The following is a 21,208-nucleotide window of genomic DNA, read 5'->3' on the forward strand; positions in this document are numbered from 1 at the left end:
AAAAATACAATGGTTTGCTGGTTGAGATTAGCCTATTTAGTTTCAGAACAACCTGAACAATTTTTTTTTTTAATGTGTTATGAAGTATAGCTGTTTTACCCAAACAGACGTGAAAAAAGTTCCTTATCCTACACACGTGTACTTGTGCTATACTACTAAGTAAATACCAAAAAGAAAGGCTTCCTTATCATTAAAGATTATACTGCAGATTTCCAAATTACTTCACAAATATTTTAAGATTCATGACAACCTTGAGGGAAAGTGAGTAGGTATCTCAGTTTTATAGATATGGAAACAGCGCCAAGAATATATTGTAGGATGATTAACTATGTTGACCAATGACAGAACCAGAGATAGAATCCATGACTAAATCTTTCAAATACATTTTTGATGGGCAAAAGTAAATGACGGTTCCCTTGAATGCGGAACTGTTGCTTCATCTTTGGAATTAGACAAAAGCACTAGGAAAAAAGATACCTACACAATAACAGTATGCTTAACTCCTAGAAGTACTTGGGAAATCACAAGGCAATGTGTTTGGCAAATAGTGATTATAGTTTCTTCACAATACCTGGTCATGATAAATTTCATGTAACTTCACTACATTGGGGTGTCCTTCGCAGAGTTTCAGAGCTGTTATTTCTCTCTGGGTGTTGGCTTCCATTCTGTAAAAATTGAGCAAACATTTTGTACCAATTTTACTAAGCAAATTGCACGTTCAAAGTGTTACACCTATTTAATTGTTTGCAATCCAGATTTTTGAACATTACAACTGCTTGAACGCAATTAAAACCATATTCAACGTAAGCAGAGCAAAATTCTCCGCATAACCCTGCAAGTTAGGGCACAAGAAAAACCACACCCAAATCAGACAATGTTTTTGATGCAACTGTAACTTACTACAGCAAAAGCTGAAATGGTATTACAAAATAGTTTCTATCTAAAACAAACCTTTCCCTTAGTCCAGGGCAATTTGACTTCACCTCTGTTCCTACAAATGTGTTAGCTCAGCTATATCCTGAAGATTCAAATTATTGGCCCAACACTTTCCATTCTTACAGAAGACTAATACTGCCACAGTTCTATAGAAACTATGAGTTCCTACTAGGAAAAAAAGCAGTATCATCATCTATATAGGAACTGTGTTATACATATGAAACCCTGAATAGGCGGATTGAAAAATCTAAAATGGAACAGATAAGAGACTTGCTCCAAAGCAAAAATCAATTCACAACTCTTTTTTAGGTACTTAAATATCTATAGCCTCCCTATCTATAGCCTCCCCCCCCCCCCCCCCCCCCCCCCCAAAAAAAATAATGTGGTGAACTTTATAAAAACTACACGAATGGTGACTGAGGAGAATATTAGAGGAAAACAAATCAAATACGTTGATTTAGTTTGGACCAAGAATGCATGAAAATTTTTGCCAAAACTCTTTCCTACTAAGTAAGAAAGGCTAATCTTGTACTGATTAGGAGAATGGCCTTATGGATAGCACAGACAGAATCTCTCTCACCACATGTTCTGCATTTCTGGTTTCATAAAAATTGTTTTTCTAATTCAGACCAGAACTGTGGTGAGAATTTTGTACAAGAAAAATCTGTTTTTTTGCAGACTTCATATAATCCAGGAGTGAACTAAGCTGTTCCTCTGTTGATTTTGTTGTTTAAACTTAAAGTGATTTCAGGTCCTTAAGAAAATCAAAAACTGTCTCAGATAATCTTTCCCTCCTAGAGAAAATACTATGAGAGGGTGGACTAGGAAACAGATAAAAAAAGGCTTAATATCATGAACATAAACCTTTGAAATTTGTGCCTAGACTTTTCTGAGTATCTCTTCTCTATAAATAGTTATCACCTCAGATTTGTAGACAGACAATATTATGAAAAATCAACAGGAGCTCTGAAACAGTAACTCAAGCAAGTGTACAGGAATCCATTGTTTCATGGGGCTTCAGAAAAACAGAAAAAAAAAAATCAAATTGTTGGATGGAGGCAGATCCAGCAGTACTAACATAGCAAAAACACAGAGGAACTCTTGATCTTAGCTTTCATCCCAAGTACCATGAAAAGGTTTGCCTATGTGTGGGATTCAATTTTTTGGTATCTTTAATGGGTAGGATTAAAAGACTGTCTGACTGAGGCCAAGAAGTTAGTAAAAACCTAGCATGCTTTTCATATTAGAAAGAATTATTAATGTGGTCCTCAGAGCAATATTATTTACTGTTTAACAGCTTCTTATTCCGTGCTGGTTTGTGCCAACTTATTCGGTGTGTAGGTTTATTGCTACCTCTAAATACTACATAAACAAGCTCTGAGTCACTCACAGCCTTCAGTCCTGAAAAAGTCTTTGTATGCAGACCACTTCCTACCTTCATTTAGCCTGGTCCACCAAGATGAAGGAGAAAGAGCAAAAGAGCCTGTGAGTAATATCACTCAGGGATGTCATTCCTAAAAGCTCAGGTCTTGGGAGAAGTCAATACTAGTTTGCTGTTATCTAGAAACAATAAATCCATTATTTAAGGTGGATTTCTCCTTAAGATGAGGTGGGAATACTGATCAGCAGCTCCGCGTGCACCACAGAAAGAAAAAATCTGAATGTAGACACAAGGCAGAGATTCCGATTAAAATACCTAATGTAGGTGTCTACTGCATACTGATTGTCTAAGGTCCCAATGTAACGAGTGAAATTCTGATTAATGAAGTTGACAGGGTGAATAAAATATGTACCTAGAATGGGATTCAGTTACCTAAGCATAGGAGAGCCTGGAAGACACCAGCCATGAAGCCATCTACATAAAGGTATAGTAGCAGTCACCAGACTGATGCAAATTGGAGGACTCGTAGGACACCAATGGATGCTAAAATGGCACTAAATTGATGCCTGTGTTTAAGTAACTGAATCCCACTGCTAGTGCCTGGTCATTTGAGTCTCTCTGTAGGTTCCACTAATACTTTTGACTATGTCACCATAAATCACAGAAGACCTTAGAAAGCTGGCTTTACACACTTATCCCATTCAAAAAGCATCTGAACAAACACTTAAGACTGGTGGACAGTTACTTCTAGGCTCTGGAAAAACAGAGGTACAGCCAAATGTCTTGGAGGAAGAGATCCCTGTGAACTATCATTCTGATGGTAGAACATTTACGTTTTTCCCTTCCCTTTTCTGCCAGCACTGTACAACATGCTAGGGACATATTTAATAATGAATACCGAGCAAAATGAAGCTAAAAATCCATCCAATCCTCAAAGAGCCCTTTGTCATTATTTTTCTCTGGACAGAAACTGCCAGAAGAATCTATTCTGGAAGAGTACCAGATGGTCCCCCTGAGCAAAGTGAGACAGCTGCCTCTCCATTGTGGTGTTCTCTTCAGAACATCCAGGAAACAGATGTAATGTAAAACTCAATGGTCTAATTACATTTTACACACACACACACACACGTGCGCATGTGCACCCATACACACACACACACTAATTAGACCCAAGGGAAACCAAACTACAGATACTTCTTAAAAGCCATGGGCTAGACAATCAGTTGGACTACCTAGAAAAGGGAATTAGCATAAACCTACATTCAGTTTACTTAGGTCTAAAGACAAGAGGAACTTACACCTTACTCTGGTTTGGAGCAAAACTGGGGAAAACACAGGTAGAATACAATTACGAACCACAGAAAAGCCCTCTTCTTCTCATGTCCTCCCCAACAAAAAACATTTTATTTTAAAAGGCTCTCAAAATTTTTAAAGGTTACTACTATATGTTTCTCTAGATTCTTCAGAATGGATATTTTAAGATTATTTTTCCACCTTCAAAAATGTAGCGAGCATTATTCTAATCCATGGGTGACAGTAAGCAAAGAAAATATTTTTATGGTCTTATAGAATATTTATACCTTTTGCTAATTATTTTTACTGCATACTCTTGGCTAGTTTTCTTGTGTAAGCACTTTCGACAAATGGAAAAACTTCCTTCTCCCAGTGGTTTCTCTTTCAGATCCAGTTCATAATGTTGAAAAAATGGAGAGTCCTGTTAGGAAACTGTCTGTATTTAGTTCTGCAGAATACTTTTAGTATACACAGTCAAAGACAAAGAGTAAAGTTTTGTGAGAATTTTTCATCTACATTTAAAATTGTAAAAGAGCTCTCTTTTTGATAAAATATAATCTTAATTTCTATTTAATAAAATGCATAAACTTTATTTTAACAATCAAAGACTATATCTTTAAATTAAAAAACAGTCACTAAACAAAGTATTACTACTACAATAGCTTAAGGTACAAAATATTCAGACAAACAGGATCAAAGATGGTCGTACATACATTTATTCACAAAACTATGTGCTCGTTTGAAGACATCACAATAGTGTCTGTTCTTATAAGGATTCACACAACTATAGTACTTTTGGGCAAATACATCATAGAAGGAATTCTGACACAATTAAAGTATTTTCAAAAATATCTACAATGGTTAGATGAAAAAGAACTATCAGGAGTCAAATTACTACTATTATTATATTTCAGTCTTCAGGAAAACTAGACAACCATCTCATCTTTCAGACTAAACTTCAACCATTTCTTAATAGTACCACATGCAAATTATATGCTTGGATCATCTGAGGAGCCATTACAGAGAACAGATAAATGCATAATGACTATTTTGTAATCTGTAGCATAGCTTGTGATTGCTGCTTTGAAAGTTATATGCAGTTCCAAGTTAACCAAATTAATTTAGCTCTTGATATTATTATTACCTTCATCATAGCACTTCTGGCAATAGTTGTGGTTCCAGGTCTTTCATCCCCAACATAAAACTGAACAGGATCTACTGTAGCTGCATTGCGTTTAAACAAAATAGAAGGTGCAACGAAAGAATATCCCTATTAAATCAGAGACATCAGAAAAGGACAGAGTTTGAAATTGTTGCACACAAATGATAATATTGCGTATAAAACACTACAGGCTTCTAAAGATTTTTAAAAGAAATCATAATGGTCGTAACGTAATACAGAAAATGTAATTGGCTAATTGATGGGTAGCTATTACTGTGTTCAATGTGAACAGATGTCTTTCTGGAAGTGGTTGTATGATTCTCCACAGTTGTAGACAAAATAGTAACAATACAAAATTTCAAGGAAATAATGCTAAAGATCTGGCTCGGTTTCAGTTCTTTTGCAGTAGCGATAAAGGCTCATAATTCATACCAGCTGGCTTCCCAGAACACCTACAAGTTAAGATGTGAAACAGTTTTTATGCTGTGATATAAGCAACAAACCATCTTAAACAGTAAAACAAAATAAGTTTCACGTTAGCGATTTGCCCAGTTTAGGCACAACAAGAACAGCTGTGACTTCCCCTGCAGGATGAGTCAGATAGTATTATGACATGCATAAAGGCTTCCTATAGTCAGTACAAATCTTAAAACTTCCAAAATATGATGCTGTATTCCTGTACACCGAGCATTAAGTTGCTAAAAAAAGCCAATAAAAAACAATGAAGCACAAGGTAGGGGAGGAGAGAAAACACTCTGAACTGCTGTTCACTTCTGCAGTTTTGGTTCCAAGTTTAAGGCTGCACTTGAATGGTTTGACATCTGATTTGACATCCATACTCTGCAGAGCAAGTAAGGATCGTTCTTTAGCAGCATGAAGGAGGTGGTGAGGAAAGTTTTGTTTCTGATCTGCATTTAGTAGTCTAGTAATTAAAGCACTTACAAAGGAAGTGAAAGACCTACTTTCAATTCTGCAGTTAGATCACAGTTCCCAGAGTACCTCAACTAGAGGATAATATGGACATAGGCAAACTGCATGCTGTTGCTGAGGCTGGTAGCCCAGGTTGATGGAGGCAAGATGACAAGACTCTTAAGGTAAGGAGAATCAATAAAGGACAGACTGACTTTAGTCCAGCTGGCAGGACATTCAGCTGGGAATGGAGAGACATGAAATTTTATGTTTGCACTACAACTGTTTCCAGCTTTCTAATTTTGCAGTCACTGAACAAACAGACTTGAGAACTGAGACTGGAAATTACACAGATAATTCCCAATAATTTAGAAGGTGGGAAAAACATTCAGCTATATACTTGGAATTGTTTAATACCTGTTTTGCTTTTTTTTTAATTAGTATGAATTCTTAAAATACCTGAAATATTCTTTCCGAAGTCTGAGGGGTTGCTGCAGGAGAATATGTTGGATCCATTTCTGTAAACTCTTCTGCAAAGTTACTGACATCTAATTCATCTCTGATTACTGGTTTAAATGGAGCTGATACTTTTTTGGCAGCTAAATCATCCCAGTTTATATTCTAGACCAAAAATAAGAAAATAAGTTTGAATCAAATAGATACGTTCAAAGAGATTAAATTTCTCCAAAATTAACCACCTTATTTGCAATTATTTCTGCAAAATACAAGGGTAAATACAACTCTTTATGAGTCTCATGAATGTGAATACCTTTCAGCAAGACTAATTAAGTACTTCAGAGGATCATTCTTTTTGTATTTTAATAAAGCAGTCTATAGATATCCTAAGAGATATCAATACAAAAATGAACATGAATATTATTATTTTAATATAATGGTGGTGATCTCAGACTATGCTTCACTATAAACTTGGCAAGAAAGCTCAAGGAAACATTTTTACAGCAATGATTCAAGAAAATCTAGAGCATGAGAGGAGGGTTTTGTTTGTTTGTTTGTTTTAAAACTGTTTTTCTTCCTGATGGAAGATATTGATTGGTGGAAGGAATTAAAAACTATGGTAACAAAGCAAGCTATTTTGCCAGAAATCTTTGCTGTGGAAATCCAACCCCCCTGAGGTGGAGATTCCAATACTGTAATTCTCATAAAGAAACCAATTCAGCCAAAGAACATAATTGACATACACCAGAGGGATATAAATACTCAAACCATCCCAGCTGAAAGTAGGGATTGGTAAGACAAGAACATTACAGATCAGGAAAAAAAAAAAAAAAAAAACTCAACCCTGAAAAATCTCTCCCATAAAAAAAGACAGAAATAATACAAAACACATTTCAAATGTAAGAGTCTCTATGCCTAAAAGCTCATCTTCCCCCCCCCCCCCAGTCTAATTCCATTGAAGGTAGAAGATTCTACCTTTCCCTATGAATCTATTTTTTCCTCTGTCAAGAACAAAGTACTTGTGATACTAACACTATAGTGTATATCACAAATGAGTCTTACCTAAGATGTCAGAGACTAAGTTTCAACATTTACCAACATATTTGGGCAATTTTTTCTTGCCAAAAGGTTGGTAAGAAAAGGCATGATCAAATTTATATTTAAATCTCATAAAAAGAATACAAAGAAATTTAACAATGGAGATGAGCCAAATAACTGCTGTGACTATCCTTACAGTTCTTCCATTATTTCTGAGGAAACACCACTTATATTCTTGTAAGCCATACTGCATGTATACCATATCTTCAACTTCTCATTTCTGATACCTATCCTTATTTACTAATCTCAGCTTCTGGAGCCCTGAGATCCTCTGGATTTGATTCTTACTTAAACACATTGCTAAAGAGGGAGCACAGATATGGTGGTCATTAGAAGATGGCCCTATTGCTATAAATGAATGGAACTGAAATGAAGTCAAGAATAGGAAGTGCTATACGAGGAAAATATGTATCTTCCAAAACAAACACTGAATAAAGGAAGCTAACTCTATGGATATTTGTCAGACCCTCTATAAAAGGAAGGAAATACAGAAGACCTGAGAAGAAATTCAGATGTTAAAAAGCCAAGATACCGCGCATGCTAAATGTTATGATAATTACATTGAATATATTTATTTGAAAGGTCTAATTTATAATACCAATTTTAAATACTCCAAAATTGACAGTACTTAGAAATATAATTAACTTCAGAAACAACACAAACACTTAAGTTTTTTCAAAAAAAGCACAATTTTAACAGCAATGTATAGAACAATACAGCTGTTGGATGCAAATACATTTTTCATCATTGTTTAAATCCAAATGTTAACACACTGAAATCTGCACGGAATTAAAAGCAACTAAACAAGACTAAAGATTAAATTAAGCAAACGAAAACACAGAAGAGGGCTTTATCACTAACGGTGAAATTAATCAATGGTCAAATTCAGTAGTAATATTAATGCAATCTTTCTTTTAAAAAAACAATACACAACATATAAATTAAGAGTTTTTCCATTAAACCTTCTGGTTCAACTAGCACAGCTTTTGGCTGCTTCAAATAGGTGTTAGAAACAAACACAGAAGAAATTAAAAAGCTACTAAGCCCTTGCTGTAGCATGCACAAAAACCATACACACAAGTACATGGATATTCTTATTAACTTCAATTGAATTCTTCAAGCAACTAATACACCTGTAAGCTACTCTGTTACCAAAACAATGGAATTTCTTTAGACTTGGATTTCAAAGAAATTAACATAGAGTAAGTGCTATTTGGGGAAACTTCTTTTTTCTTTACCTGGAAAAAGGGATGCTGTTTGATTTCATCAGCATCAGTTGGACCACAACCTAATCTCTTCTTGGGGTCTTTCATCAAAAGACGCTGAATTATATCCTTAGACAGTGCACTCATTTCTTGTGGATAAGGTGGCTCACTTTTTAATATTCTCCTATAAAACAAACAAAATAACATTTATTTGGTAATTACTTAATGTGTTAAACGTTAAATCTAAGAGTTACCATACTAATGACAGTACTTAACCTTCCATTGTCTATGGTACCTGGAGATAGAAGGATGGCAAATGTGAACCAACTATCTTTTTATTTATTTAAGGAATATCTGAGGAAAAACAGACATGTAAATTAGATAGATAAATCAGGCGCTACAGAAGGTCAAATTCACTGACACATGGCCAAGCACCAACAGAAAGAAGTCAGCTTGGTTTCTGTAAAGGAAAGTTCTTCCACACAGACTCTTTAGGAGTTCTTATGAGGGGTTAAACAAGGAGTAGGCAAGAGTGATTTGATATCAATCACCATTTGGATTTACAAAAGGCTTTTAGTAAAGTAACTCAGTTTTTTAAGGAAATTAAGGGGCTATGTGGTAAGAACAGCCCTAGCATAGATAATAATTGGTTCAAAGGCATAGAACAGAGGATCAGAGTAAATGGTCAGTTCTTGCGACAGAAAGAATTACAAGTAGATGTTATTTTAGGGGTGTTGTACCGGGACCTGTGCCGTTGAACAGGCTCCTAGCTGACCTGGGAAGGAAGGTGAGCAATGAGTAGCATAAGCAGAAATTGTCTCCTAAATTCCTGAAGAGCAAGGACAGGTGATGAAGAACTACAGGAGGTTTCCATGAAGCAAGGCAATCAAAATGACAGCTAATTTTCGGTTTACGTAAGAGACTTACTCCATGAGACAAAAACAATCCTAGCTTCCTACATACATTATTGTTACTAGCCAAAAGAAAACATATAGCTACAATAGACAGCTCCATAAAAACATCAACTTGATGCTTGACAGCAGTCAAAACCACAATTCCAATGTTACAAATTATTAGAAAATCAAGAGAACAAACAGAAAACACACTTATGGCATGTAAGGTTTGTCCACACTTTGTATACTGTGTGCAGTACCTGCAGCCTCCTCTTGAAAGGATGCACTATGACTGGAAAGGTTTTAGAGACGAGTAACAAAATTAATAAAGAGATACAGAATGTGTTTCATATGAAGAACTACAATGGAGACTAGGACACAGTAGGCAGCAATTCACCATGCTGTTGCAAGGTTGCAAGTACGCTGCTTTTCACAGAATCACAGAATATTCGAAGTTCGAAGGGACCTCCAAGAATTATGGAGTCCAACTGCTGGCTCCACACAGGACTACCTAAAAATTAAGCAGTGTGTCTGACAGTGCTATCCAAACACTTCTGGAGCTCCGGCAGGCTTGGTGCTGTGACCACTTCCCTGGGGATCCTGTCCCAGTGCCCAAATACATGCTAGTGACATTCCTTCAGAAACATTTTTGAAGCTGACTGGTACTATAAAATAACAATGATGCTCTGAACCAGTTCATAGGATTACACTACAAAAGTAGCGAAGAACAATACCAATTTCTTTAGAAGTTCCAGGAACTACTTACAGTTACAGAATTTACATATGTGAAGCTGTATACACATTAATTAGTACAGAAAGCAAGCTGCCAGAAAAGAAAGACCATATGGGATCAACATGTAAGAAAGCAGACATTGGTGAAGACTAATCATGTAGCTTGATTAAGTAAAGGGAGACCAATTAGTCTGGCTTTAGTGAAGTGCTGTGCTGAAAGGCAAGTCATTGGGGGGTGTAGCCGTAGCCCATAAAGTGTTCTGACAAGGAAGCCCAGTATATCAAGGTCCTTGCTAGGATGTCTGCGCTTCTGAAAGGGAGATATGGCCTTTTGCATCAACCTTCATTTTCTTTTCTGAATCACTTCCATCCTCTTTTTCACTTCATACTTAAGCAGTCCACTAACAGTAGGCAAAGGAAGCAGGAGCAATTAAATATTCCAAGTGGCTACTGTGGTCAAAGCTGCTGGAGGACTACTATGCTGTACCTTGTGCTCCTCCTAGACCAGTATGTTCCCCCTGAATTGGGATGAGGTGAGATTAGCCCTGCTGATGGGAGCACTCTGGCTGTTCTGAAAGCACTTGCATAGGGCAAGGAGCTAATCACTTTAAAGTCCTGGATCACTTCCAGGTGCCCGAAGATGATTACTACTTGGTCATCTTATCCTTCTCTGTGGCAGACTGCAGAACTAAGAGCTAACCCCACTGGTATTGTTTTCCAGGAATATTGATTAGTCTCTCCCATCAGTACTGTAGGCCAAGAACATACATGATAATGAGAAGGAGATGCTAACGAATGATAAGGAGGAGATGTTTTGTCTTCAGTGAGTGGAAGATACAGTAGGGGAAGGACACCTTAAAGACAAGAAGCACTTACAGGTTATCAGTATCTTCAGAGCCATTCCTTCAGTATCGTTCATAGCCTTACCTGTTAGTAAAAGCTGCTGAGCCTGACAAATCATCTGAGGAACTGCCTGATTTTGCTATGAAAAAATTCAGTTGCCACTACTGGTCTCTCCTATCTCCCAGATTAAAAACTACATAGACTGAGCACAGGTTTCTTACCTGCTCTTCACTAAAGCAACAGAGATGGGATACATGTTTGTTGGCTGACGAAAACTTCCTTCCACAGGAGGCTGGGTATTTAAAACCAACCATAAATGCAAAAGGCATGTGGTAAAGACTTATGCTAAGATATCAGTGTCAAGAGAATTTGAAGAGGATTCTGACCTCATTTGTTCTAGGGTTATAGTCTTAAGGACTTAAGCAGGAATGCCCTTGCAATGCTCAATAAAGGCCTCATGAAGACTGTGTCATAGGGTTTTTTCCAACAAGGAGAGCAGATTACTTCTACTGGTGGAGGGGAGAGGGAAAATATGCCATTAGCCAGAAGCAGAAAGATACTTTCTTGATTTTTCATTTTAGTTAACTTTGTGAACAGCTTAACTAATCACAATTCTGATGCATTGCATAGCTGAGAAAATCAAGTTTATGTCAGAGAGTATGAAAACTTCTATTGGCAATTGGCCAATAGGTCAAATTTCCAAATTGGTCCTACTTTATCTACTTATCTTCTAGCATTACATTGACCAATCCATAAACTATGTTGTAAAAACAACTATTCAATATATCTACTGAGTGATATTTTGAAAAGTAAAGCGTAAGCTATTGACAACTCACTTAAGATGAGATGCTTGAACAAACGAATGTCAATTCATTATTTGAAATCGTAACTATGTAACTTGTTTAAAATCTTAACAGTGAGAAAAAAAACTACTTACAAAGAAGGAAGAAGAAAAAGTTTAGGAACTGGTAGCCATTATACGTCAATCTAAGATTTTATAGACGAAGGAAAAAAATATTTTGCTCAACATAAAATATGTCATTATGAGACAGAAGCTCCCTTTCACCTTCGTCTGTGATTAGCCTGAAAACAGATGCCTCAAACTGACTGTGGAAGTGATGATAATAAAATATCAAAAGCACAAAACCTGAAGCTTATGGTTTTATTTCCAACAGGTGAAAGACACAACTAGATCATGGAAAACTGAAAGGATCAACCTAGTTAACCATGAGACCCACTAGGTTTAGGCTAGAACTGTTACCATAGTTTATCATCAGTGCCCTCGTAACTGTGTATCATAAGCATCACCAAAAAGATACATAACCATCCTAATACTCAGGGAATAAGAGAAAGCAACCTCAAGCTGTAAACCTATTTAAGGGTAGAGGGACAAGCTTCCAAAGCAGAATTTTCACCTTCAGGTTTGAAAACAACTCTACTGAATGCCCTGTCATCTCAGAACTACCAATGTCTGATTCTTTTGTACCACCTTTGAGCAGATGGAACAGTGCACCCCAGTTCTTGCAAGCGTTAGGCAAGTCAGAAACTTTGATGGAATAGTTACAACTTTCTTGAAACTATCTGCTTTACCAACAGGCTGAATTGATCTGTAGGCAGAGTCACTGATGGGATGTGATTCACATTTAGCATCAAATGGTTTCCTTCTTGTGGAAAAGATCTCCTTACACACTGCTTGCTACCTGTTAGAAAAGTATCATTGCATTATCTCCTATCGTTGCTTGGATTCTGGACTCTCAACTAAGGGTAGACACACTGTGAACTGCAGGTAGCTATAAGCTCTGCTTGTTTTTAAGCACTTAAAAGGACAAAATTCCAGAAGATACCACGCAGATCACAAGTTCAATTTAATAACTGCTCTGTCCTTGAAAAGATCTAGTAATCACTAGAGTCTTTACAGGTGGAGAATAAGGAATGGCATCCTAGTCCATACCTGCAATGCATTTTCCAGACGGTTTAAGGAAGAAAAGGTTTCTTGCAGAACTGCAGACAAAATATCCTTATAGCAACTAACATATAGTCAAATTTCAGCCGTTCTCTATGAAGCATAAATAGATTCTAACAAACTATGTCAGATAAAGAGCATAGGCCACAATTAGCATTATTATGCTAAAACAGCACCACATGCTTCTACAGATTTTATAGATGTACACAAGTGGAAAAAGACAGATATATATCTATTCATAACCCCAAAGCTGATAAGATTTTCTAAGCTGTTGCACAGAAGCAAAATAATGCTCCAAAAACTTCATAGTCATTTTAAGTACCTGTACATATGACAAGATCCTCAAAAATCAGAACTCAAAAATGGATCTGTCTTTCAAGCCAGAATTACAAATCACAGTCAAAGTGAAAACAAACACAGCACCTGCCTATGTTTTTGAAGGATGGGGCCCTTTCACAGCTTTGTGGCAATGCAAGTCCAGAATTCTCCAAAATGAAAGAAAGATTTGGGGAGAAGGGAGAAGTAAGGGGAGAAGGGATAGTCGAAATGGACATACACTTGAATAGTTCTGTGGAAAAAAAAAATCTAACAAGATTAGTAACCCATAACACCAAGAATGTGAACAAAAAGAGCCTTCAGAGACAGAGGCTTTTAACATAAGGGAAAACAAAGTATGCAATTAAGTAGCACTCACCATGAAAGAGAAGTCCACAGTGCTGTCCAAAAGGTATGATAAAAGAAGTGAACACAATCTCTCATCAGATAGCGTAAAAAAAGGTATAAGCCATACACCAACTATTTCTGACAGAACAACTAAACTGTTCATAGGGGACATATTTCATATCAAAACTCTGGTTTCAAACCTAACAGCCTTTGTGACGTACACAGAAATAAACTTTCTATACAAAAATATCTGAGATTATTTCCCACCTAGGTAAAAATAGGATAAGGACCTGGATTCATCCAGAACAAGATTGTTTCCTTAAACCTACAAAAACGAAAGACCATGGAATTTATGCTTTCAGGGCTGGTGTCTAAGAGAAAGCTGAATTCTCTAAGCCTGCTGTTAGGGAATACAATTTGTGTTTAGAGTAACTCTGCTATCAAGAAAGAAGCTTGTACCAATTTGCCAGTGCTAGTGATTTCATCACCATTGGCAACTACAGATATCTGATGACATTATCTGCAATTCAGGTTTTTTTTTTTTTTTTTTTTTTTTTTTTTTATCATTTTAGAGAGGAAATGAAAATAGATAGATCCAAGATAGTCATGGAGAGAAGTTGTGCAGTATATACAAATGTATAGTAAATATAAACGCGTAGTATGAACACCAACCAGAATAAAAGCATACCAAAGGACAACATTAATACCTGGAAGAAAAGGCAGTCAACTTGTCACAACAAAATTTCAGTCAGAAATTAGAGTAATAGCCATCAGAGGGTGGATGCTGGCAGCCTTGCAGTTTCTCATCTTTGAATTCAACCATAAATTATGAGAAAAAAATAAGATATTCAAGAGTAGAAAAGAACCTACTAAAAGACAATCAAATCCTGAAGAACGTGCATCTAAAAAGTTTATATGTAAAATACAAGAATGGTATAGGTTATTTAATTTCATACTCATTTCTTATCAATATGCAAGTATGTCTAGAAAGGATCCCGTTCTTTGTTTCATGTCATATACAAACAAAATAAACATTCCCATTAAAAAAAAAAAGTGGGAGTAGGGTAAATCCTGGTAATTTAAACTTATACGATGGAGGGGTCTAGCAAGAAAGACAAAAATCTCTCCAGCTAAGTACGTTTCAGTATTTAGTTTAGTATTCAGTATCAAGATGTTGAATGTGATAATTCTGTTCGCATATAGCTTCGTGTTTCATTTGACTTCCCTTTCAACAGTAAACATGCAATAGGGTTGGACAGCAGCAAAGCTGTGGTTCTACTGTAGCTTAAACAAAACAGGTCTTTCATGAAGGTCAGTTCTACTTTATTAACCTCTGCAGATCACTGAAGTAACCTGTCTGCTTTCAGATGTCATTCTGTTACACAGAACCAAAACACATGAAGTATTACTCTGGTAGCTCTTTCTTCCTAAATTCTGTATCAAAATTCTCACAAAATATATATTATAGCACAAGCATCAATTTGTGAGCAAGCACATCTAACGTACTGTTTTGAACCTTACCTAGAAATCTCTGCTTGAGAATTCTTCTCTCCATCAACTGTAAATGGTGACGCTCCAGTTAATAGTTCATACATAAGAACACCAACACTCCACCAATCAACAGCCTATAGAAAAACAGTAATTATGTAAATTATGATAGAGCTAAGTAAAATTGTTAATAAAAGGAGGAACAAAACACTGCAGCCAGTAAACAGCTAGCAAAAGGAACAGCCCACCTATTCACAACTGAGGCAAACCTGGACATAAAGCTTGAAGGATTGCAGTAATGATTAGATGTATTTTCTATATTATATCAATTACTTTGAAAGCTCTTCACTCAGCTTCTTCAATTAATTTCTCAAGCTGAAGTCTTTCCACTGGCTACTAAAGTTTCACTTGACTTTTTCCCCAGAACTAATTTTGATTTTTAACATTGGGAAACAATAAGAATTCTAAAACATACTTGAAGTAATGGAGCTTATACATACTTGAAATAACTAAAGCTTGCTATGAAGTAGTGGAACCTGAGCTTTTAGGAGCTTGAGAATGAAACTAAGGAACTTTTGAAAAGCACACTTTAGGTCTACAGCTCACAGTTAATCAGGACACCTGAAATGCTACGGAATTTCATCTTATATTGCATGGCAACACATGTTATCTTTGGCTTCCCATGTATTAATCATAGAATCACAGAATCATAGAATGGCCTGGCTTGAAAAGGACCTTAAAGATCACCTAGTTTCAACCCCCCTGCTCTGTGCTGGGTTGCCAACCACTAGGTCAGGCTGCCCAGAGCTGCATCCAGCCTGGCCTTGAATGCCTCTAGGGATGTGGCATCCACAACCTCTCTGGGCAACCTGTTCCAGTGCCTTACCACCCTCTGAGTGAAAAACTTTCTCCTAATATCTAACCTAAACCTCCTGTCTTAGTTTAAAAGCATTCCCCCTTGTCATATTACAAATCTCTCTGACATCTCATAACATTTTATTTATTGTTTATTATTTTTATTTATTTAAAGTACCAATACATTAAAAAAAGTCTTCAGATAATCCTATCTATGGCTACAGTCTCTCTGATTTTGTCTGACTATCCCAACACTTGGAGCAGGCTATATGGTTTCAAGGATAGGAAGTTATCTGGGGATAGAAAACAGAGGTTTTCTAAGAGGAAAGTATTTTTTGAGACAAAATGCTCATATTAACTCCATACTCTCATACCCAACGTCGCTTCTGAAACTTTCTTCATTATAAAAAAAATTGCTCCATATCCATAAAGAATTTTTTCTCTCTTTTGTAATGAAAGACACTACTATGAAAAATAAAGGAAGCAGTTTAGTCATTTAAACAAAATTAATTTTACTACAGGTGCTTGAATTTCTCAATTTTATTTCCATGAAATTTGCATATCCATGAAACTGAAATTCTGCTTTACTTGTGCTGACAAAATTAATACATTACAGGAACACAACCAATAAATGACGAAAAAGTTGACTTCCTACTTTAGATTGTGTTTTTTTTGTTTTGTTTTGTTTTTTTTTCAAGATACACAAAATCTGATGTTTGATCTATTCATCCAAGAATGTCTAAAGGAACTAGATGAAGAAGTCTCTGTACTGTCAGTAATTCTCCTTGCAAATACACAATGATCAGAGAAGATCCCAGGAGAAGTGTGTGTTTTTCCAAAAGAGTAGGAGGATCTGCAGAATCAGAATCAAACTCTAAAAAAAAATCTGGAGCAAGTTTTTAATACAAACAAGATAGCTATCTAGAAGAGATTACAAGCAAACACACTGATTTATCAAGAGCATAGCATACTAAGGCAATCTCATTTCCTCTTTTTTAAATAGGACCTTGGGTAGCTAGATAAGCAGTAAATACAAAATACACTAAAAACCTTCAAACACCATGCCAAATAGCATCGTCAATAGTTAGCCAAGAATTTGTACGGTAAACAATTACCAGCACATATGTAACTGAAAAAACACCTTTATTTAACAGCTGTCAATCACTTGCCATCAAATTGTTAGGCTATTTCTTTAAGTGTACTATACGGCTCTGCTCTATACCTCATGAAAACATCAAGTAGAACTGATAAAAGATAACAGTATAGAGATTGCTCTTAAGATCAGCAATAGCAGCAATAGTACATAATTTGCAAGCACTCGAGAAAAAAAAACACAATTTAAAGTGACTGACGCATTGGAGAGATCCTCTGAAATTGGCAAGATTAAACTAAGGAGAAATACAGAGTGCAGGAAATGGAGCTTAGATTCATAAATTTGTAAAATTCCATTTTAATAATGATGAAGTAAGCAGTACTCTGAAAAAAATGTAAAGATTATAGTGAAACAAAAGGAGGTGTGAGACAATGACTAAGCGAAAAGACAAATCAAATTTTCCATTTTATGTCTAATAGAAGAATCAGGGAGGTAGTCATTCTGCTGTACTTCAAACTGCCAACACTTAGCTGAAATACTGTGCCCACTACAGCGTTTCCTACTTAAAAAAAATATTGCAGGCAAGTTCAGACCAAAACAGAAGCAGAATGAACAGAGAAAGAACCTTCTAAGGCAAAGTCAGACTGAGTTCAGCAATCTAGGAAAAGGAGATAGAGGGTGACATAATATTTTCCAGTGCTTAAAAAGGCAATTCTAAGATGAATTGTAATCAACTATATTCCAGGACCCCCAACAGAAAAACAAAACAATCTATAGAAAAAAATAAAAAATAAAATGGAGATAATATATTCTCAAAAACTTCTCAGTATAGTAACCAATCAAAATAATTTATCTAGGAATACTGTAGAATTCTTTCAGTGGAATAGAGTTGTGACATTTTTGTTTGTTTGTTTTGAGTTCCATCTGTGAATAATGGTCATCTTAATTGTTGCCATCAGTTACTGACATTAATTCATATAAAAAAATTAGCCTCAAGCTAAATGGAATTAATTTTCGACAATCTGAGAATATTTCCCAAACTTACATTAATAATCCACTCAAGACTTCCAGAAAGGTAATAGACTTACCTGATGTACAACTGTAAAAATATATCAGAATTAGTCACAAAACAGTTGTTTTTCCACTCCAAACTAAACAGTTTTTAAATAAAAGTAAGCAAGTATGAGCTAAATTTTTTTGTCCCACTGCACATTTAGAACAAGATTCAAAGAGAACACAAGCGAGCCTCAACAGCTTTAGAATTATGCCTTGTACTTTGGTTTAAAACTAACTTCAAACTGAAAATAAATTCTGCCAATGTTTTTAAATATAGGCAATAATCTATTTTAGGACAACCTGAAGTAAGGCACGTTTAAGTAAGACACTATCACATTCTACAGAAAAACTCAAACTGAACAATAATGTTGCCCAAAGAATTAACTTTTTTTCAGTAATAAACTTAGATAGAACATACCTTATCATGTCCTGTATCTCCTCCCCTTACAATATCTGGAGCCATGTATTCTATCGTTCCACAGAAGGAATACGCTCTCTCATTCTAGCAAAGAAAATAAAATTCATATCAAATGATTATATTGTCCAAATCATATGGGACATATCTGGCTAACAGTTCCAAGATGCTGGCAGCAATTCTTCTCCAAATAGCTCAGAACTGCTAGCTAAATCATATTCCATCATATATAGAGATGTATCACACAATGCTACAAAATATTTACAGTCTTCTACAAAAAAAATAAGATGTCATAAGTTTGTGTGGTAGTCTAACATAAGCACACAAAAATTAATGTATTGATATTTAAATACATTCCTATTAGTCTAAATGATCTATACATCATTCCTCAAGGCAACATAGACACATTCTGAAGGCTGCAATATCAATACTCTAAACAAATGAAATGTTTAAGTTAAAAAGAGCGATTCATCGTAAGATGTATGACTTGACTAAATTAGATAAAAGATCCTTTGGGTTCTCCGTATTTAGGAATTTATTATGACCTCTAGAAAAGTAATTCCCTTTCACAAAATGCACATAAAAACCCAACGTTCTCTCAAGAAGAGACTTGGAGAGAGACAAGAGAGAGAAAGAGAAAGAGAAACAGACAGACAGAGTTGTAAATTTAAGTTTATTCTATACACTGAAGTTATTGTTTTGATTATGTTCAAAACTAAGCTGCTTTCACAGGCATGTATAATTGTTCCCTGAGAGCGATTTACCTTTGAGGTCAACATGAGGTCATGCTGGACCTTGCTAATGACGAAAGCACATGTGTTTGGGCCATGCAACATTGTTCCTCCCTTATCCTTCAAGCTTCTAGCATTTGGGGGAGAGATCCTGACAGGTCCTTTAAAGAAGAGTGTTCAAAAAAGCAAATATTTCAAAAGTCAGGTTTTACATTCGTAGATGCAGATTTGGAGTTTAAAACAGGTGCTACATAAAAGATTGTACTGCACTAATGAGAGGAAGCTCCAAAAATTAGAAATAGTGCTCAGTGCTACCATGAGGCAGAAAAAATAAACAGTCCAACAGCATATTCATAAACTGTACTTATTAAAATACAGACACTGTGACTGTTTTTGTGGGTTTGGGCTTTTTGTTTTTGTAAAATTCTGGGTTTAAAATAGTTCTTGGCCTCATTTGGTTCAAATATTAACTTGAAATATCAACTTCTGAGACAAAGCCATAAAATGATAAACTTTTCATGATACCACTTTCTTTTGACACAACTATCATTTCTCTTTTATTGTCTTTTCAAGTACCTGTTATCTAGAAGAAAAATAGTGTGATAAAAAGCAAAAACCAAACAAAAAAGTAAGTCAGAAATTCCTAGCCCTCCATCCTGGCATTAGCCAACCTGAAGGTATTAATGTATCCCTCCGTTCGCTCTTCCTTCGGCTGGGGCAGCAGGGAAGGAGGTAAGAAGGGGTGGAAGGAAAAGGAAAGGGAGTGAAAAACACAAACTGAAACCTTCCTTCACCTGCTGTCTGCCCAAAGTACCCTTGCAAAAGACAATGCAGCCAAGCTGAGATTCACGAAAACAATTGATAATGTTGATACATCAAAAGAAAGCGATGAAAACTGTATCATTTAGCTAGCTGCAAATTCAGTGAGTTATCTTCAAAATTATGTTTCTTTGTCTCTATGGAGTGTAGTAAAACTAGGCTTCAAGGTACTACAATGACGAGAAAGAGGCTGGGGATCTAGATACAAACGTATACCACGGTACAGCAGACCCCTTATGATCTCAAGTATCCAGCATGGGAATATACCTGTGCTGGTGGGAAGGCCCACTGAAAACATTTCAAAAGATACAAAATTATGACCAGTAGATTTTTTTGAGGAACTATCAAAAAATTGTGTATATGTATATATATATATATATATATAAAGGTTATTCTGATTTTCAATTATATTTAGCTTTTCTCTAGAACATCAAAAATAAAAACAATAATTCACCTTCTACCATTCAACAGACTTTATCTTTTAATGAGACTGAATTTTGAAAATGGTATTTGAAAATTAGTTATTCTTTCTTTCTTAAATTCATGCCTGAGATATTTTTTGTCCCTTGCAAAATTCAATCTTTAAAACTCCCAAGATAATTTTGAAGGCTTAAAAAATTGACACTGTATTTTGTAAAATATTTTTGTGTAATTAAATTTCAATACCAAAAGAAGTCATACTGTAAATGACAAACAGTTCTTTATAAATTGAATGCTCCAGGATATATTTGTAGTAAGCTTTATAAAAATACCAACTTTTATTCCAAATAGGTAAGTATTTGTATCCTTTAGCTCTTGCTTCCTTTTCAGTTTAAAAGCAATCTACTGCTGAAATTCAAGGCTGAATAAAGCCAAGAAGAGGAAAGCAGATGATTATCACAAGCAGGGTTCTTAGCAAGAAATTGTGTAGTAGATTGTAGTTTAATATTAGGTAGGAAAACAAAATGGACCCACTGAACGTTTTCTTCAAGATCAACACTGATTTGCCATTAAATACATCAACGTTCATATTCCAGACACCCTGATGGAACCAGCTTCTGACTGTTACAGGGAGACAAAACAAACTGCTATCAATTATTTAGTTTCTTAGTTAACTACACTTCAGCACTCCCCAAAACAATAAATAAATAAATAAAGCTGACACTGAAGGCAAAATATTCTGACTCCAATGAAAATTGACACTGATTTGTCTTCCTGACACATGGTAGAAATTACTG

At 35.7% G+C, this 21,208-nt stretch overlaps 1 protein-coding gene across 2 annotated transcripts in view; it reads right to left on the reverse strand.

Annotated features, from left to right (window-relative positions):
* The window catches only part of RPS6KA5 (ribosomal protein S6 kinase A5), a 79,773-nt gene that overhangs the window by 12,057 nt on the left and 46,508 nt on the right, over positions 1-21,208 (reverse strand). Inside the window, exons 2-9 of one of the 2 annotated variants that reach the window (XM_080596265.1) lie at positions 19,206-19,333; positions 18,445-18,528; positions 15,056-15,159; positions 8,474-8,624; positions 6,141-6,302; positions 4,755-4,880; positions 3,898-4,031; positions 572-665 (exon numbers count right to left, since the gene is read on the reverse strand). In XM_080596265.1, coding sequence (XP_080452391.1) covers positions 572-665; positions 3,898-4,031; positions 4,755-4,880; positions 6,141-6,302; positions 8,474-8,624; positions 15,056-15,159; positions 18,445-18,528; positions 19,206-19,277 — 927 coding nt within the window. In that variant the 5' untranslated portion in view covers positions 19,278-19,333. The remainder of the gene's footprint in view (positions 1-571; positions 666-3,897; positions 4,032-4,754; positions 4,881-6,140; positions 6,303-8,473; positions 8,625-15,055; positions 15,160-18,444; positions 18,529-19,205; positions 19,334-21,208) is intronic. The other variant, XM_080596264.1, reaches the window with a different exon arrangement.

This window comes from Anser brachyrhynchus, assembly GCF_964034855.1.
Source record: "Anser brachyrhynchus genome assembly, chromosome: 5".
Classification (NCBI taxonomy): Eukaryota; Metazoa; Chordata; class Aves; order Anseriformes; family Anatidae; genus Anser; species Anser brachyrhynchus.